Here is a 12,614-nt window from a genome sequence, read left to right as displayed (position 1 = left end):
ATGGAGTCGACCATCATTCAGGTTTGTCTGAAAGCTGAAATTGAAGTAGGACAGCAGAGATTCATGTAAATGTTTCAATCATTCCTTTACTCACTGTCATATGTCACTTCCATTTTATGAAGCACTTTTGTAAATCATTAGCAGTGTAGAGCTCTTTCCTCTTGTTGTTGATGTCCATTAAAGATGGATGTCCACAGTAATGACTAACAGCTAAATGAACTCTTAATTAAGGAAATTTCCACAGAAAATAATCAAGCAAAAACTACCAGAGAGAGACATTAAAATATCATCTTTCAGTCATTTAAAACTCAGTATAAACACATTTCTCCAGGACTGGTCATACGAGGTGACAGCAAACAGGGAGAGGGAGCAGAACAAGCTGCTGTTAAAATAAAGGACAATAACACCTCAGGGACAAACAGTCCTACTTAATAACTTACAGTAATTACTTACAGTAATTTCCCACAACCCAGAGTGCAATGGCCTATAATGACCCCATAACAACATTACAGCTGTTGCTGCTCACTGTCACCGCTGGGATTCAGGGCTTTTTTTTCTTTTTGTTCTCAGATGGAATGTAAATGGGTTACATAATTACTGAAATGTACAAATGTGTAAAATAATGATGCCTTTTCACTACAGATGACTGATTCATACAGGATGTGATAGAAACTGTGTTATAATAAAAGTGGTGTAACATTCACAACACTTGTATTATTGTATATCACATGTATTTATTTAAAAATAAATGAAGGACAATCTGAGTGTGCATCATTTGTTTGGTCATTTCCAGCATTTATTGTTTTGAATGCGTTTATTTTATAGTAGCTATTACACATGTATCATGATTTTTCAAAATCAGTGTTTACAGTGCCATTTATAATAAGTCGAGCGACTTCCTGAGCCGATAACAAGGACCAGGATGAGGAGAAAGAGAGTCGAATCTTTAGTTAGTAGGCTTTTTTGTGGAGCAATGGCTGCTACAACTGTATGGAGGTGCGTGTGGATGAGGAGTCGGAGCCAGGAGTGGTGGGATCGTGATGTGAACAGATTTCATTCCGAGTTTCAGGGTGTCAGGGGCTACTTTAAACCAGACCTGGAGTCTCATAGCAACACTCAGTTCAGGTGAGTGACTGATATAAAAGTCACATGAATTCTGACATGACTGTTCAGACTGAGGTCGCACTGCCAGAAAATCAGACCTGTATCTGATTGGTTCAAGTCAGAGCTGAAAAGATCAGATTCCACATGATTTGTGCTGTTCTCACTGTCATGAAAAAGCAGATCGGAGTTACATATGAGCCAAAATATCATATTTGGGTCTCTTCTGCCAGCAGCCCGTGCTAGCAGCTCTGTGAAACTGCTGTGCTTTTAAGATGAGCGCTCACTTCAGCGTGCTAACATGCAACACAATGATAAAATGCTGATGCTGAGCAGGTATGATTTTTTTTATGTTTTTGATTAGTTTAGCATGTTAGCATGCTAACATTTGCTAAACACAAAGTACAGCTTGGGCTGATGTAAATGGTGTTAGCTTTGCACGTATTTGGTCATAAACTAAATTACTGGACAACAAAAAAAGAAGAAGTCAGGGGATTAACAAAGTCATTAGAGCCTCTGGAGACAATGAATGTTAGTCCAAACTTTGATGGCAGACCTGTGTTAGCGTCCACAGAGCCACACCGCTAGCATGGCTAAAATCCTAATTGTGAATGTTTCTTTATATAAAATACAATAAAAATAGAAAAACTTTACTTTTTGCCTTTACTGTGTTGTGTTTCTGATGGAGCACGTTAAAATGAAACATGCTTCATAATCACTGGCTCATTCACCAGCCATGTGGCGACCAGCTGACTTGAAACATCCAATCATATTCAGGTGTGCAGAGCAGCCACTAAACCTCACATTTGTCAGTATTACTGATACACTCACACAAATCACATTGCTGTGCTAAATTTCCGTGTTTATTAAGTGGAGATTAGCTCTCCAGCAGAATTCTTGCCGCCGCTCGGATTATTCATGGATCTCTCACCGAGCGGAGCCTTTTCCATCAAATCTAACTGTGTTACTCTCTGCTGTAAAAGGTCAATACCCGAATGCAAGTGTCTTCGCTAGACTTCAAATCTGATTTCGACAGGATTTGAAATTTGGTTTGCTGACTTTTTATTCATTCATTTATAGTGATGGATTACCTTTGGTTTGGCAAAACCCCTCACACTTAATATTTGTTTTGGTATTTTTTTTTAATCTTTACAATAAGACCAGGACAACTTAACTTAATGCTGCAGTCTACCAGGAAGCCATGTAACAGTAATATCAGTATATTCAAATATTCGGTTGCTTTACCTGGTGTGGGTGCAATTATTTTCAAGGACATAGCAAATGCAAAAATGAGCAAGTCACACTGGAGTTTTCCTTTAAAGCCCAATTAACTTTTACAGAGTGACGAACTTTTGAGTTATGCAACTCAGACAGACCGATTCGCTCACCTGTCTCAGGTCTCTGGGTGTATCAGTGCCGATGTGGATTTACACACCAACAGAATGCCAGTATGATAACATCAAATATCTATACTGGTGAGATAATTTGCTTCATCAAGGGACTTTGTGACTGAAAGTGTGCCAACACTGGCAGTCAGAGAGTCATCACAGGATTTAACTGCTTTGACTGAAAGACTGTTAGCGGAGAGACATTTTCTGCATGGTGTGAAATGACGCTTACTTCAAACGGCGCTTCGTATCGTGACACTAAAGCTATGAAGTCACAACTCATCCAGATTAACTCATTTGTCATACAACAAAGACAGTGGTGCTTCACACAGACCAAAATTTGCATGTTCTCATAACTCACATCTAGTGCCTCAAAGGAAAACGGAGCAGAATCCACTTAAGGAATCATTACTAATTCATAAGTCTCTCTGCTGAAATGTATCTCATTACTGCTTCCTTTGTCTCGGTGCAAAAAGTGCTGCTGTGAAACAAGGCAGACAGGAAAACATGAAGCAGATTATTGCTGATCATGCTATACTAACAGCAAAGGATGAATGTTTAAAGAACTGCAGTTTGCAGTGAAAAGCGTGATGAAGGCGTCTGGAGGATGCACAGGCTCAGCAGCGTTCAGGGTTCAGACTCAGTGATTATGCGTCTTTAAGCTTTAATATGTTTTATTATGACAACACAGGTATTCACAGTTAATAGTTGTAAAAATGTCTCACATATCAAAACACAGAGAAAATACAAAATTCTATGTCGGTGGCGTGAAAATACACTTTGTGCATTGTGGATCTGTTTTTAACTGAAATTTAACAGGATTTCCTTAATCTCTGAACACACATCACAGTATGCTCAGGGTGTTTTCACATACAGTAAAATCTTTAAGGTCACAGTAAAAGTTCCCGGTTTGGGCAGCTGACATCCCACAACAGCCTTCAACTTCAGTCACTTTGAAAAGGCTACATGGCTCATTTACAGAATACACTTCTTACATAGGATTAGGTCGTTCAGTCAGAAATGAAAACGCTCATCACTGTCAACAGACTTCCCTCGACAGAGCGTTTAGTTTGGTTGTGTTGGACACGACAGTAGATCCGCTTTTATGGCTCATGCCGCGAACACATTTGGTCAGGAAGGTGTAGTCCTCATAAAAGCAGATCTTGGCAGTGAGAGCGGCAGCCTCGTAGTGTGCTTACTGTGCGTTGGTCGTTTGCGTGACATCAGGGTGCGTGTGCGACATCTGGCTGGACTGAAAGGGATTGGATATGGGGCGGTCGCATGGACACAGAGGACAAGGTTTACTGGAACACCCTCACCTAGCTATTTGCTAAGATCTGTCAACACTGCTAAAAAGAAGAGTGATGGGGGAAGACACCAAGTAGTCAGATAATAAAGCAGTTTTTAAACAGTCCCTGTGGTTGATCAGATTTATCTGGCTAACCGAGGGGGTGAATATTAAGAACTACTTCAATTTAAATCAAAGTCCACTGGCTTTTCATTTGTTATGACAACTGAGCAAGCTCCATGCGGTGATGAAGACTGTGAGCTGCAGGTGAAAGCTGCAGACAAAGCTGGTAAGTGGACAGCGAGTGAAGATTAAACTGCTGTTCAAAAATGTCAACAACTTTTGTGCTTGCACATTGTTTATTATTGTGAGCGCTTTTCCATCCACCTGTTTTCTTGTGCATCTTCAATTTGTGGACAGAAAAACCTGAGTGAAAATACAGAACGTTTGATTTTGCAAAATTTTGCACTAAATTTGGAAAAAAACCTCTTGAGTTTACCTCCAATGAAGTGATTTTGACAGTCTGATCCTCTGACCACTTGTGTTTCTTGCCCCATCTCACACATTTGAGCAAATTTCCAAGATCTCTGCAGTTTCCATAGTGAGTACATCGTTGTCTAATCAATAGTAATGGTCCAAACTACAAAAACAAGTATACTTGTTTTGATAAACCAGAATTATCTAGTAGCTTCCTTTTCCACCAGGAAAACAACTCAAGCTCCAAAATGCTCACATTCTGTTGTCACATTTTCGGCACATTCCTTGTTCTTAAGGTCAAAGGTTGAGTCAGTTAGTCTTTGGGGCGGGTTTTGCTGGGAAGGTGGTGCTTCCACATGATCTGTACTGTCAGTATCCAGCTGAAACCCCTCTCTTCCTGCTGTCCGATACGGCTGCGATGCAGCCATTCTCCTTTTCCACAGCATTGACAACATTGAAGAAATATTTCCAGTCCCCATATTTGTGTCCAAGCTCTTTGAGGCCATCTTTCACAGACTGAGGAACACAAAACACAACACAGAAATTAATACCACTCATCCTCCCCACTGCAGATTTCACAACTCACTTTTGTACGATTACCTCCCGGTAATCTCTGTCGGCATCCATGAGCGTGAATAGAAATGTTATACATTAGATGGATGGCCACAGTCTAGTGAATCTGAATGTCATTCATGGACGCTGGGGACGAGGACAAGAGCACCTCACCTTGTCAAAACCGGGCTCAAAATTCACATTGTTCGTGGAATCAACAAACACTATGGGCGCAGCAATGGCGTCTTTCAGATTCATCCCCAGCCACAGGCGATTCATTATAGACTGCAGGAATAAAGGAGAATCACGTAAGCAACCGAGGAGGCAAGCAGACAAACAATGAGGTGAACACATTTTAAGTTGAGTTACCAAGGCCACCGCCGAGGTAATCATGCTTCCTCCCGATCCGCCAATCACAAGGAGCCCTCCAGACTTCGACTCCAGTATCACTGGAGTCATCGAGGAAGGAGGCTGTTCGCCTACAACAACAATTACACACACAGACTGAAAGGAGACTCAACAACAACATTAATGTCTTTAACTGGCGTGGCTTGAATGGTTGTGTTTATACTTCACCTGCCCTCACTGTGTCTGCTCTCTGACAGAAGTCAGACAGCTCATTGTTGAGGATGATGCCTGTTCGTGGAGAGTAAATGGTTCCTCCAAACCTGCAAAACAAAACAAAACGTGTCGTTGTGGAGCTGATACCGTGTAGAGTAAGATGCAGAGCTCCTCTGCTTGAAAAGGGTTCCTGCTCACAATTGGTTTATTGTGCTGGTGGCGGAGACGGCCAGTCCGTCTTCATCCAGGACGGACACGTGTGTCGTCCCCACATGATCGGAGGAGGGCTTGACGTTGTAGTAGGAGTTGTCATGGGATGTGTTTGAAAGAATCCTCTCCCTGATGCGATTGATAAAGGAGGGATCAATCAAATGATCTGCGCCCTGACAGAAGCACCATAAGGAAATTAGAAAGAGATAAAACAACAACCTGAATACTGGACAGAGTGGATGAAGACAGGAAGCACCAGGGACTTTGCAGTTATATGGAATGCATGAAAGGATGCACATGGAAATTACCAGCTAGATGCTAAATTTGTCTAGTATGCAACCACTTGGTGCTGGGCAGGTGGCGCACAGCGGTTTATCAGAGCTTTTTTTTTGTTGAAAACAGTTGCCTGTTGCAACTAGAAACAAGGCTGATAAGAACAGTAATAAAATGCAGCCCAGTAGCCAGATTAAAATTTCTGCAAGGCATGTTACATTTTTATGTTTCATATGTTTCATATGCGTACTTCAACAACAGGTATCAAAGTCAGGTCGTGCAGTTTTAACACATCTGTCGTTTGCACACACATTCAATGCAAACATTTATTCTGGAGAGTGGGTTGAAAAAACTGAAGATTCTAAACGTCAAACCAAAACAAGCTGAAAGACGCTAAAATGCTGCATAGAGCTGCAGAATCAGCTGATAAATTCTCTTTTCTGATTTCTCTTTTTCCATTGTTGCACGATTAGTGCAGCTTTAGCAGCTGTTACACAGTTGGAATATCTTTTGGCTGAATAATAATGAAAATGTCCAAACCTTTTTGCCATTAAAGACAGGATCAAAAATGTTCCTCTTTTGCCCATTAGCAAATTTAGCTGCCTCAATATAATGATGGTACGTCTGAATCTTCTGGTAACCATCCAGGGAGCTTGGAGTCAAGGAGAACCCTGCGGCAGAGGGAGAACAGCAACCAGTTTTAAAACTCTGCAATCTTTTGTGTATTTATTTCAGCCTGATTCAGAATGAAGGGCAAAGATGATACAGTCAGTTCAAGGTATCACAGGACAGTCATCACACAGCCCATGAAACCTTTCATCAGTTTGAGGATGAAGGCAAGGATGGCGCCCCCGGCAGGTGGTGGAGGGATGTGCATCTGAGTATCTCCCAGAGGAACTGTCCACGCAACCTCCACCCGCACCTTAAAGGACTTCAGATCCTCCATTGTTAACGTCCCACCTAAGAGAAGCATGTCAGAAACAGTTCACTTAAATTAAATTGTATCTGATTTTCTACATTTTCTTTTTAACTTTACATATAAGTGTGTTTCTTTTTCTGCCTATTCAAGTACACACCCCCAGCTTTCAAATCCATGCTGATATTGCACCAACCTGTAGCTTTAATGTCTGCGATTAAGTCGTGTCCTATCTTGCCGGTATAGAAGGCCTCTGCCCCTTGTTTTGCTATTATTTCCATGGTTTCTGCAAGTTTTGGAAACTTCAGGATGTCATTTTCGCCCAGGATGGTTTTATTCTTGTTGCAAAAAACTTTACTGGAAAAAGAATCCATGCAAAAGAACAAGTTATATCACAACTATTAACAGAGCCCACATTATCATTTGGGTGATTTGTGACCTCTCTGAGCTACTTTGTTAATGAAGTGTGACATTCATTTCATGCAAATCATAATGTACCACACAAATCTTCTGTGCTTAAATCACACCTATCAATGAATATTCTCAAATGTTCTGCAGGAATTTGTTTCTGCATCTGCTTGCACGCTTTTCAAGCAAAAGCACTCTTTCAGACAGGCCACACCACACTTAATCCCCGCCTAACCTCTCTTCAACTCTTTCATTGAGTTAATTGTTAACCAGGAGTTACATTGCACAAGCATGCGATGAGTTAAACCAGGAATTTATAAGAGAGCCCTTTGCTCCAGGATGTCTGCTGTGTTGCAAACCCTTTAAGTTCAATGGTGTCCTCAAACCTTTAGTCATAGTTTGGTTAGAAATCACAGTTTTGCTAACAATCATTGCTGGAGAGCATTAAAAACTCTCAGTCAGTAAGCAGTTAGTAAGATGGCGTACCAGAGAGAGGACTTTTCCACGTGATTTCTCACAAGGGGGTTGTTCAGGAGGTTTGCCAGAAAAGGCGGCATGTCGATGCCCTCCCTGGCCAGTCGAATAGTTGGCTCAAACAGCTTGGCCCAAGGCAGCTTCCCATACTGTTTGTGAACTGCCCAGTAGCCCCGCAGCTCTCCAGGAACGCCGATCCACTGGGGGCCTACAATGCACAGGTGGGAAACAGCAGCTGCATTAAACAAGTGATGGAAACCAGTGGTCAAAACTTCAGGTGAACTATAAGAGGAATGAGAAGTGTCTTTTTTGACTCAGTTTGGTGATATTATTTATTTAGTTCAACAAATGCAGTTACTTATGTAAAATGTTTTATGCTAGAAAAATGTCCTTATATCTGCTTATGACACTGCATTCTGTTATAAACCATTTATTAAATGATACATAGACATTGTCCTAAGAAATACTAAGCAGGAGCAGGAATGTGTCTCCACTAATTTCTACTGAACTGTAAAGACACTTCAGATGCAATATATACTGTTGAAAATGAGCCAAAATGATCGACTAGAAAAACATGTCTGAGTTACTGGATGACATTGCAATGATTACTACTACAGGAAGCATGGGGAGGAAATCTGTATATAAGCTACAACACACCTGCAGACGTCTCTGCCTACCTGTGCTCATTCTGAATGTGGTGGGACAGTCCTTTAACAGGTCAGGCTTGTAAGTCTGCGGCACCGTTTCTCTGAAGTTGTAGACTTCAACATTGCCTGGGAAGAAGTGAGCAAGTAGAATGATGGGCCAAATTCAAGCATTAGCATCTGAGAAGAAATTCAAAAATCACACAGATGCATGAGAAGTCCCACCTGTTTTATTTCTTATGGTAATTATAGACCCTCCTCCAATCCCCATGCTCTGAGGGTTGACCACAGATGTGCACAGAAGAGCTGCAATGGCGCCATCTGCTGCTGACCCCCCCTGCTGCAGGATGTCCCTGAATAAACAGTAATTTATTTTAACTGGATTTATGGAAAGTGTATGACGACACAGTCAGTCACTAACTGCATGACTATTGCCACGTATTTTCCCAACCATGCGCACACACGCATTTGCGCATTTTTTTCACAGCTGCATGCATCGCTGCAGACCTCAGGAGTTCAATGTTTCAGACTCTCAAAGTATCAGAGTGCTGCCAAGAGCAAGTTTAAACCAGGTGCTGATATTTGACACTTCAGGCAACATACCTGCCACGGTGGTGCTTTTTAGTTTTTACATGACGCTGGAGGTAAACTGTCCTGTGAAAATACAACTGATTTGCTATAATTAGGCTTATCGACCCTTATTGTGCAACACAGCAGAGCGTGTAAGTTTAACTGAATCATCTCTGAATGAGCCTTTTCACTCAGGAGTTGGCATGGTGTCAGACGTGTTCACCGAGCAACAAGAGAGGGTAGTGTTGGGAATGTTTTGGCTCTGTAAAAGTCGAGCCGACTCATTGCCCTGTAGTTTGACGGCTTTAACGGAGGGCGAAGTCTGAGGAGGTGGAACGGCCCCAAAGTTTAATGAGTCGTATCTAATTCAAGGAGTCTCATGAAGAGTGCAGACAGAAGAATCAATGCAGTGCATGTTGTCTGCAGAGGGACAAAATCAAGCATAGGTTGGAGACTGCATAAAGGCTTCGCGAGACCAATCTGGTGATTGTGTTTTTGTGTAGTGTGTGTTTGGTTTTCTTCATACCTGAGATGATATACAGGTGGGCTCTCAACATGTTGAGGAAAGCGTTTATGCAAATGATCAAGAGAAAATGAATGCTGGTGCCAGAGATGCAGAAGTCTGGGCCAACAACAGGAACGGCGTTGAATCTATAAGGACGCTTTGTCCACACGCCAGAGAAAGAGAAGTTTCACACACGATTTTGGTCATTTGGATTTGTTTTTAACTGTAAGTACGCTTAATCTGTATTTTCAGTGAGATTAAACATTATTGTTGGTGTGACATTGATGATTTCTTTCTGCCTGCCTGACGAGTAAAAAATTAACTGGACGATTTCGCTCAAATAGCTCCTGAACAGCAGGAAGCCACAGAGTCAGCACGTCTAGTACAACCTTCTGAAAAGTTTCTCTCATCACACGAACGTGTTGCCCCAGTGCATCACTCACGGAGCCCAAATTCATTGTCTTTGCCGTGAACTGGGAAATGAACCCCTTGGCAGAGGACAAAATACTCCTCTGAATACAAAAGCCGGATGATCCACATGCATATTTCAGTGGGGGAAAAAAAACAGACGTCAACTTTTGTCTACTTTTAGATTTACTGTGATGACAACTTGATGGAGCCCCCCACCCACCCGACTATCGCATTGAACAGGTTAGTTTGGAAATAAATCAACAGGAGGTAGATAGAATCGAGGCCTGTCTGCGCACACTTCTGCAGGTATTTAGTCTATCAAATCTCTTAAACTGCTTATCCCATTGCTCAGCTTTTCATCTCCCCCACAGGAGCAGGGAGCTGTAGTTGATAGACGTCTGAAAGAACAAGTCATTCCTGTGAATAAGGAAACATGATGAAAGTCCTGCGTGTTGAAACACATTGATTAAAAAAAAGAGAGAAAATATATAAAAAAGGAAACATTCACTGTTTCATCTGCAGGTTTTAGATACAGAGTGTGAAGCCAGACTCGCGTCGAATTCAGCACGGATTTTAACCAATTCACCCAAACTTGCTCTTTCGCCACAGCGTCAGTCGGTGACCTACCTGCCGACCTCGGAGCAGAGCTGAGAGTCTGCAGACACAGCTGCGTGCCTGAAGCTGCCGCTCGGACATCCTCTGTCCACCAGCGTGGCGACGCACAGGCAGACGACGGCGACAGCGCAAATCAGACCAGCCAGGATGAAGCAGCACAGCAGCCAGGGCTTATATCTAGCCATGGAAGTCTCTGTGGAGGGAACTTCGTGTTGAAGGAACTGTTGCTGCTGCCGCTGAGTGCGCACACACGCTCTATGAGCACTGCTTTAATCCCAAACGGAGGGTTTTACCCCTCCCCTCCATCACTTCTGCAGAAGTGAAGGTTGAAGAGCTGAGAGACTGAGTCACATAGACTGTATTACTACGATGACCACAGCGTGAAAATCAATCTTTGATCCTACATTCACCCCCCCCCCCCCCCAACCGTGCGTAAAAAAACAGGATGTCATGGTCAGTCCCAGTTATTGACTTTTCTGTGTAATTTCAGTGAGCAGTCTTAAATCTATTGTTTTAAAAACATTTTAATGTTTTATCACTTCCAGGAAACCTGGCAGAGGCGCACAACCGGATTTCACAAATTATCAGCTTTTGCGCAACATCGATAACTTCCCGCTTTCGCTTTTCCTGCAGCTCCAACATTTCCCGCTGTCCTGACCCACAGAGACGGGAAAAAACACAAACAGCTCCCCGTTGCATCGTCACACTGGATGTGACCTGTGTGTCAAGTCAGGGGCCTTTAAACTGAGCCCAAAGGCTGAAATCTTCCAAACAGGGACCACATCAGGCTGCGGTGCGCTGCTGTTGTATCTCTTTTAACGCAGTTTTATCTCCACTGTTCAGCGGCTTCCGGTTGCACTACTAATAAGCACGTAACACTGTGTCAACACAGTGTTACGTGCTGTCAATACAGTGTTACGTGCTCATGAAGGTTAAGTTCTTACAGTCATACCAGCTGCAGCTCTCCACTCCAAAAAAAGCACTTTTTATCACTAAATGCTCTCTAAATGTGTGTATTTTTAGATATATGTGTCATTCATAAACATAACCACCAGAATTATAATTATTAATTCCAGAAAAGGACAATTTTAATAATTGGAATATTTTTTCATTTTATAAAATGATTTTCTGGATGTTTTCTGTATGGCAACCAGAATGCTTCCGATGCCAAAATCTTGTGCTTTGCTTCCACATTGTGTGTCCATATACAGTTGCTGATTCTAGAGCTCATTTAACATCCATCCATTTTCTTCCGCTTATCCAGGGCCAGGTCGCAGAGGAAGCAGTCTAAGCAGGGATGCCCAGACTTCCCTCTCCCCAGACACTTCTTCCAGCTCTTCCCGGGAGACCCCGAGGCATTCCCAGGCCAGCCGAGCGACAAAGTCCCTCCAGCGTGTCCTGGGTTTTCCCCGGGGCCTCTTCCCGGTGGGGCATGCCCGGGACACCCTCCCAGGAAGGTGTCCAGGAGGCATCCGATAAAGATGCTGAGCCACCTCAGCTGGCTCCTCTCAACTTGAAGGAGCAGCGGCTCTACACTGAGCTCCTCCCTAGTGACAGAGCTCCTCACCCTCTAAGGGAGCGCCCCGCCACCCTGCGGAGGAAACTCATTTCAGCCGCTTGTATCCGAGATCTCGTTATTTCGGTCATGAACTTTGGGTCATGACCAATAGGTGAGGTTAGGTGAGGAAAGGTGAGGTTAGGAACGTCAATTGACTGATAAATTGAGAGTTTTGCCTTTCGGCTCAGCTCCTTCTTCACCACAACAGACCGGTACAACGACCGCATTACTGCTGCCGCCGCACCGATCCACCTGTCAATCTCATGCTCCATCCTTCCCTCACTCGTGAACAGGACCCCAAGATACTTGAACTCCTCCACTTGAGGCAGGAGCTCTCCTCCAACCCAGAGGGGCCAAGCCACCCTTTTCAGGTCGAGAACCATGGCCTGGGACTTGGAGGTGCAGATTGTCATCCCAGCCACTTCGCACTCGGCTGCAAACAGCCCCAACACATGCTGAAGGTCCTGGTTCAAAGGAGCCAGCAGGACAACATCATCTGCAGAAAACAGAGATGAGATCCTGTAGTCCCCGAACCAGACTCCCTCCGTCTCTTGGCTGCGCCTAGAAATTCTGGTCCAACATGCACTGGGAACAGGTCTGACTTACTGCCGGCAATGCAAACTCCGGTCATACAGAGACCGTAGTAGCCCGTAGTAAAGGGCC

General features: G+C 43.3%; 1 protein-coding gene across 1 annotated transcript; it reads right to left on the bottom strand.

Moving 5' to 3' along the window:
• Positions 1-3,146: 3,146 nt before the first annotated feature.
• LOC121622932 (glutathione hydrolase 5 proenzyme-like) lies at positions 3,147-10,735 on the bottom strand. Its single transcript, XM_041960007.1, has 12 exons — positions 10,406-10,735; positions 8,518-8,645; positions 8,326-8,421; positions 7,661-7,856; positions 6,963-7,123; positions 6,664-6,810; positions 6,391-6,521; positions 5,566-5,750; positions 5,383-5,474; positions 5,176-5,285; positions 4,981-5,091; positions 3,147-4,770 (listed from the first exon to the last, which is right to left on the bottom strand). Exons 1-12 carry the CDS (start codon positions 10,576-10,578, stop codon positions 4,624-4,626), a joined length of 1,677 nt encoding a protein of 558 aa, XP_041815941.1. The 5' UTR covers positions 10,579-10,735; the 3' UTR covers positions 3,147-4,623.
• Between the last annotated feature and the right edge of the window lie 1,879 nt (positions 10,736-12,614).

This window comes from Chelmon rostratus, chromosome 19 (genome assembly GCF_017976325.1).
Source record: "Chelmon rostratus isolate fCheRos1 chromosome 19, fCheRos1.pri, whole genome shotgun sequence".
NCBI classification, from domain to species: domain Eukaryota; kingdom Metazoa; phylum Chordata; class Actinopteri; order Chaetodontiformes; family Chaetodontidae; genus Chelmon; species Chelmon rostratus.
The sequence above is the reverse complement of the archived record's forward strand: the minus strand, read 5'-3'. Positions and strand labels throughout refer to the sequence as shown.

What these genes read in the sequence shown, in the direction of transcription:
- LOC121622932 (XM_041960007.1), bottom strand. Translation starts at nt 10,578, where the DNA reads ATGGCTAGATATAAGCCCTGGCTGCTGTGCTGCTTCATCCTGGCTGGT. An exon ending in CACATTCAGAATGAGCACAG is followed by an intron (nt 7,857 to 8,325) that starts GTAGGCAGAGAC and finishes TGTGCATTGTAG; the next exon opens with GCCCCCAGTGGATCGGCGTT. An exon ending in CTGTCTTTAATGGCAAAAAG is followed by an intron (nt 5,751 to 6,390) that starts GTTTGGACATTT and finishes TGCTTCTGTCAG; the next exon opens with GGCGCAGATCATTTGATTGA.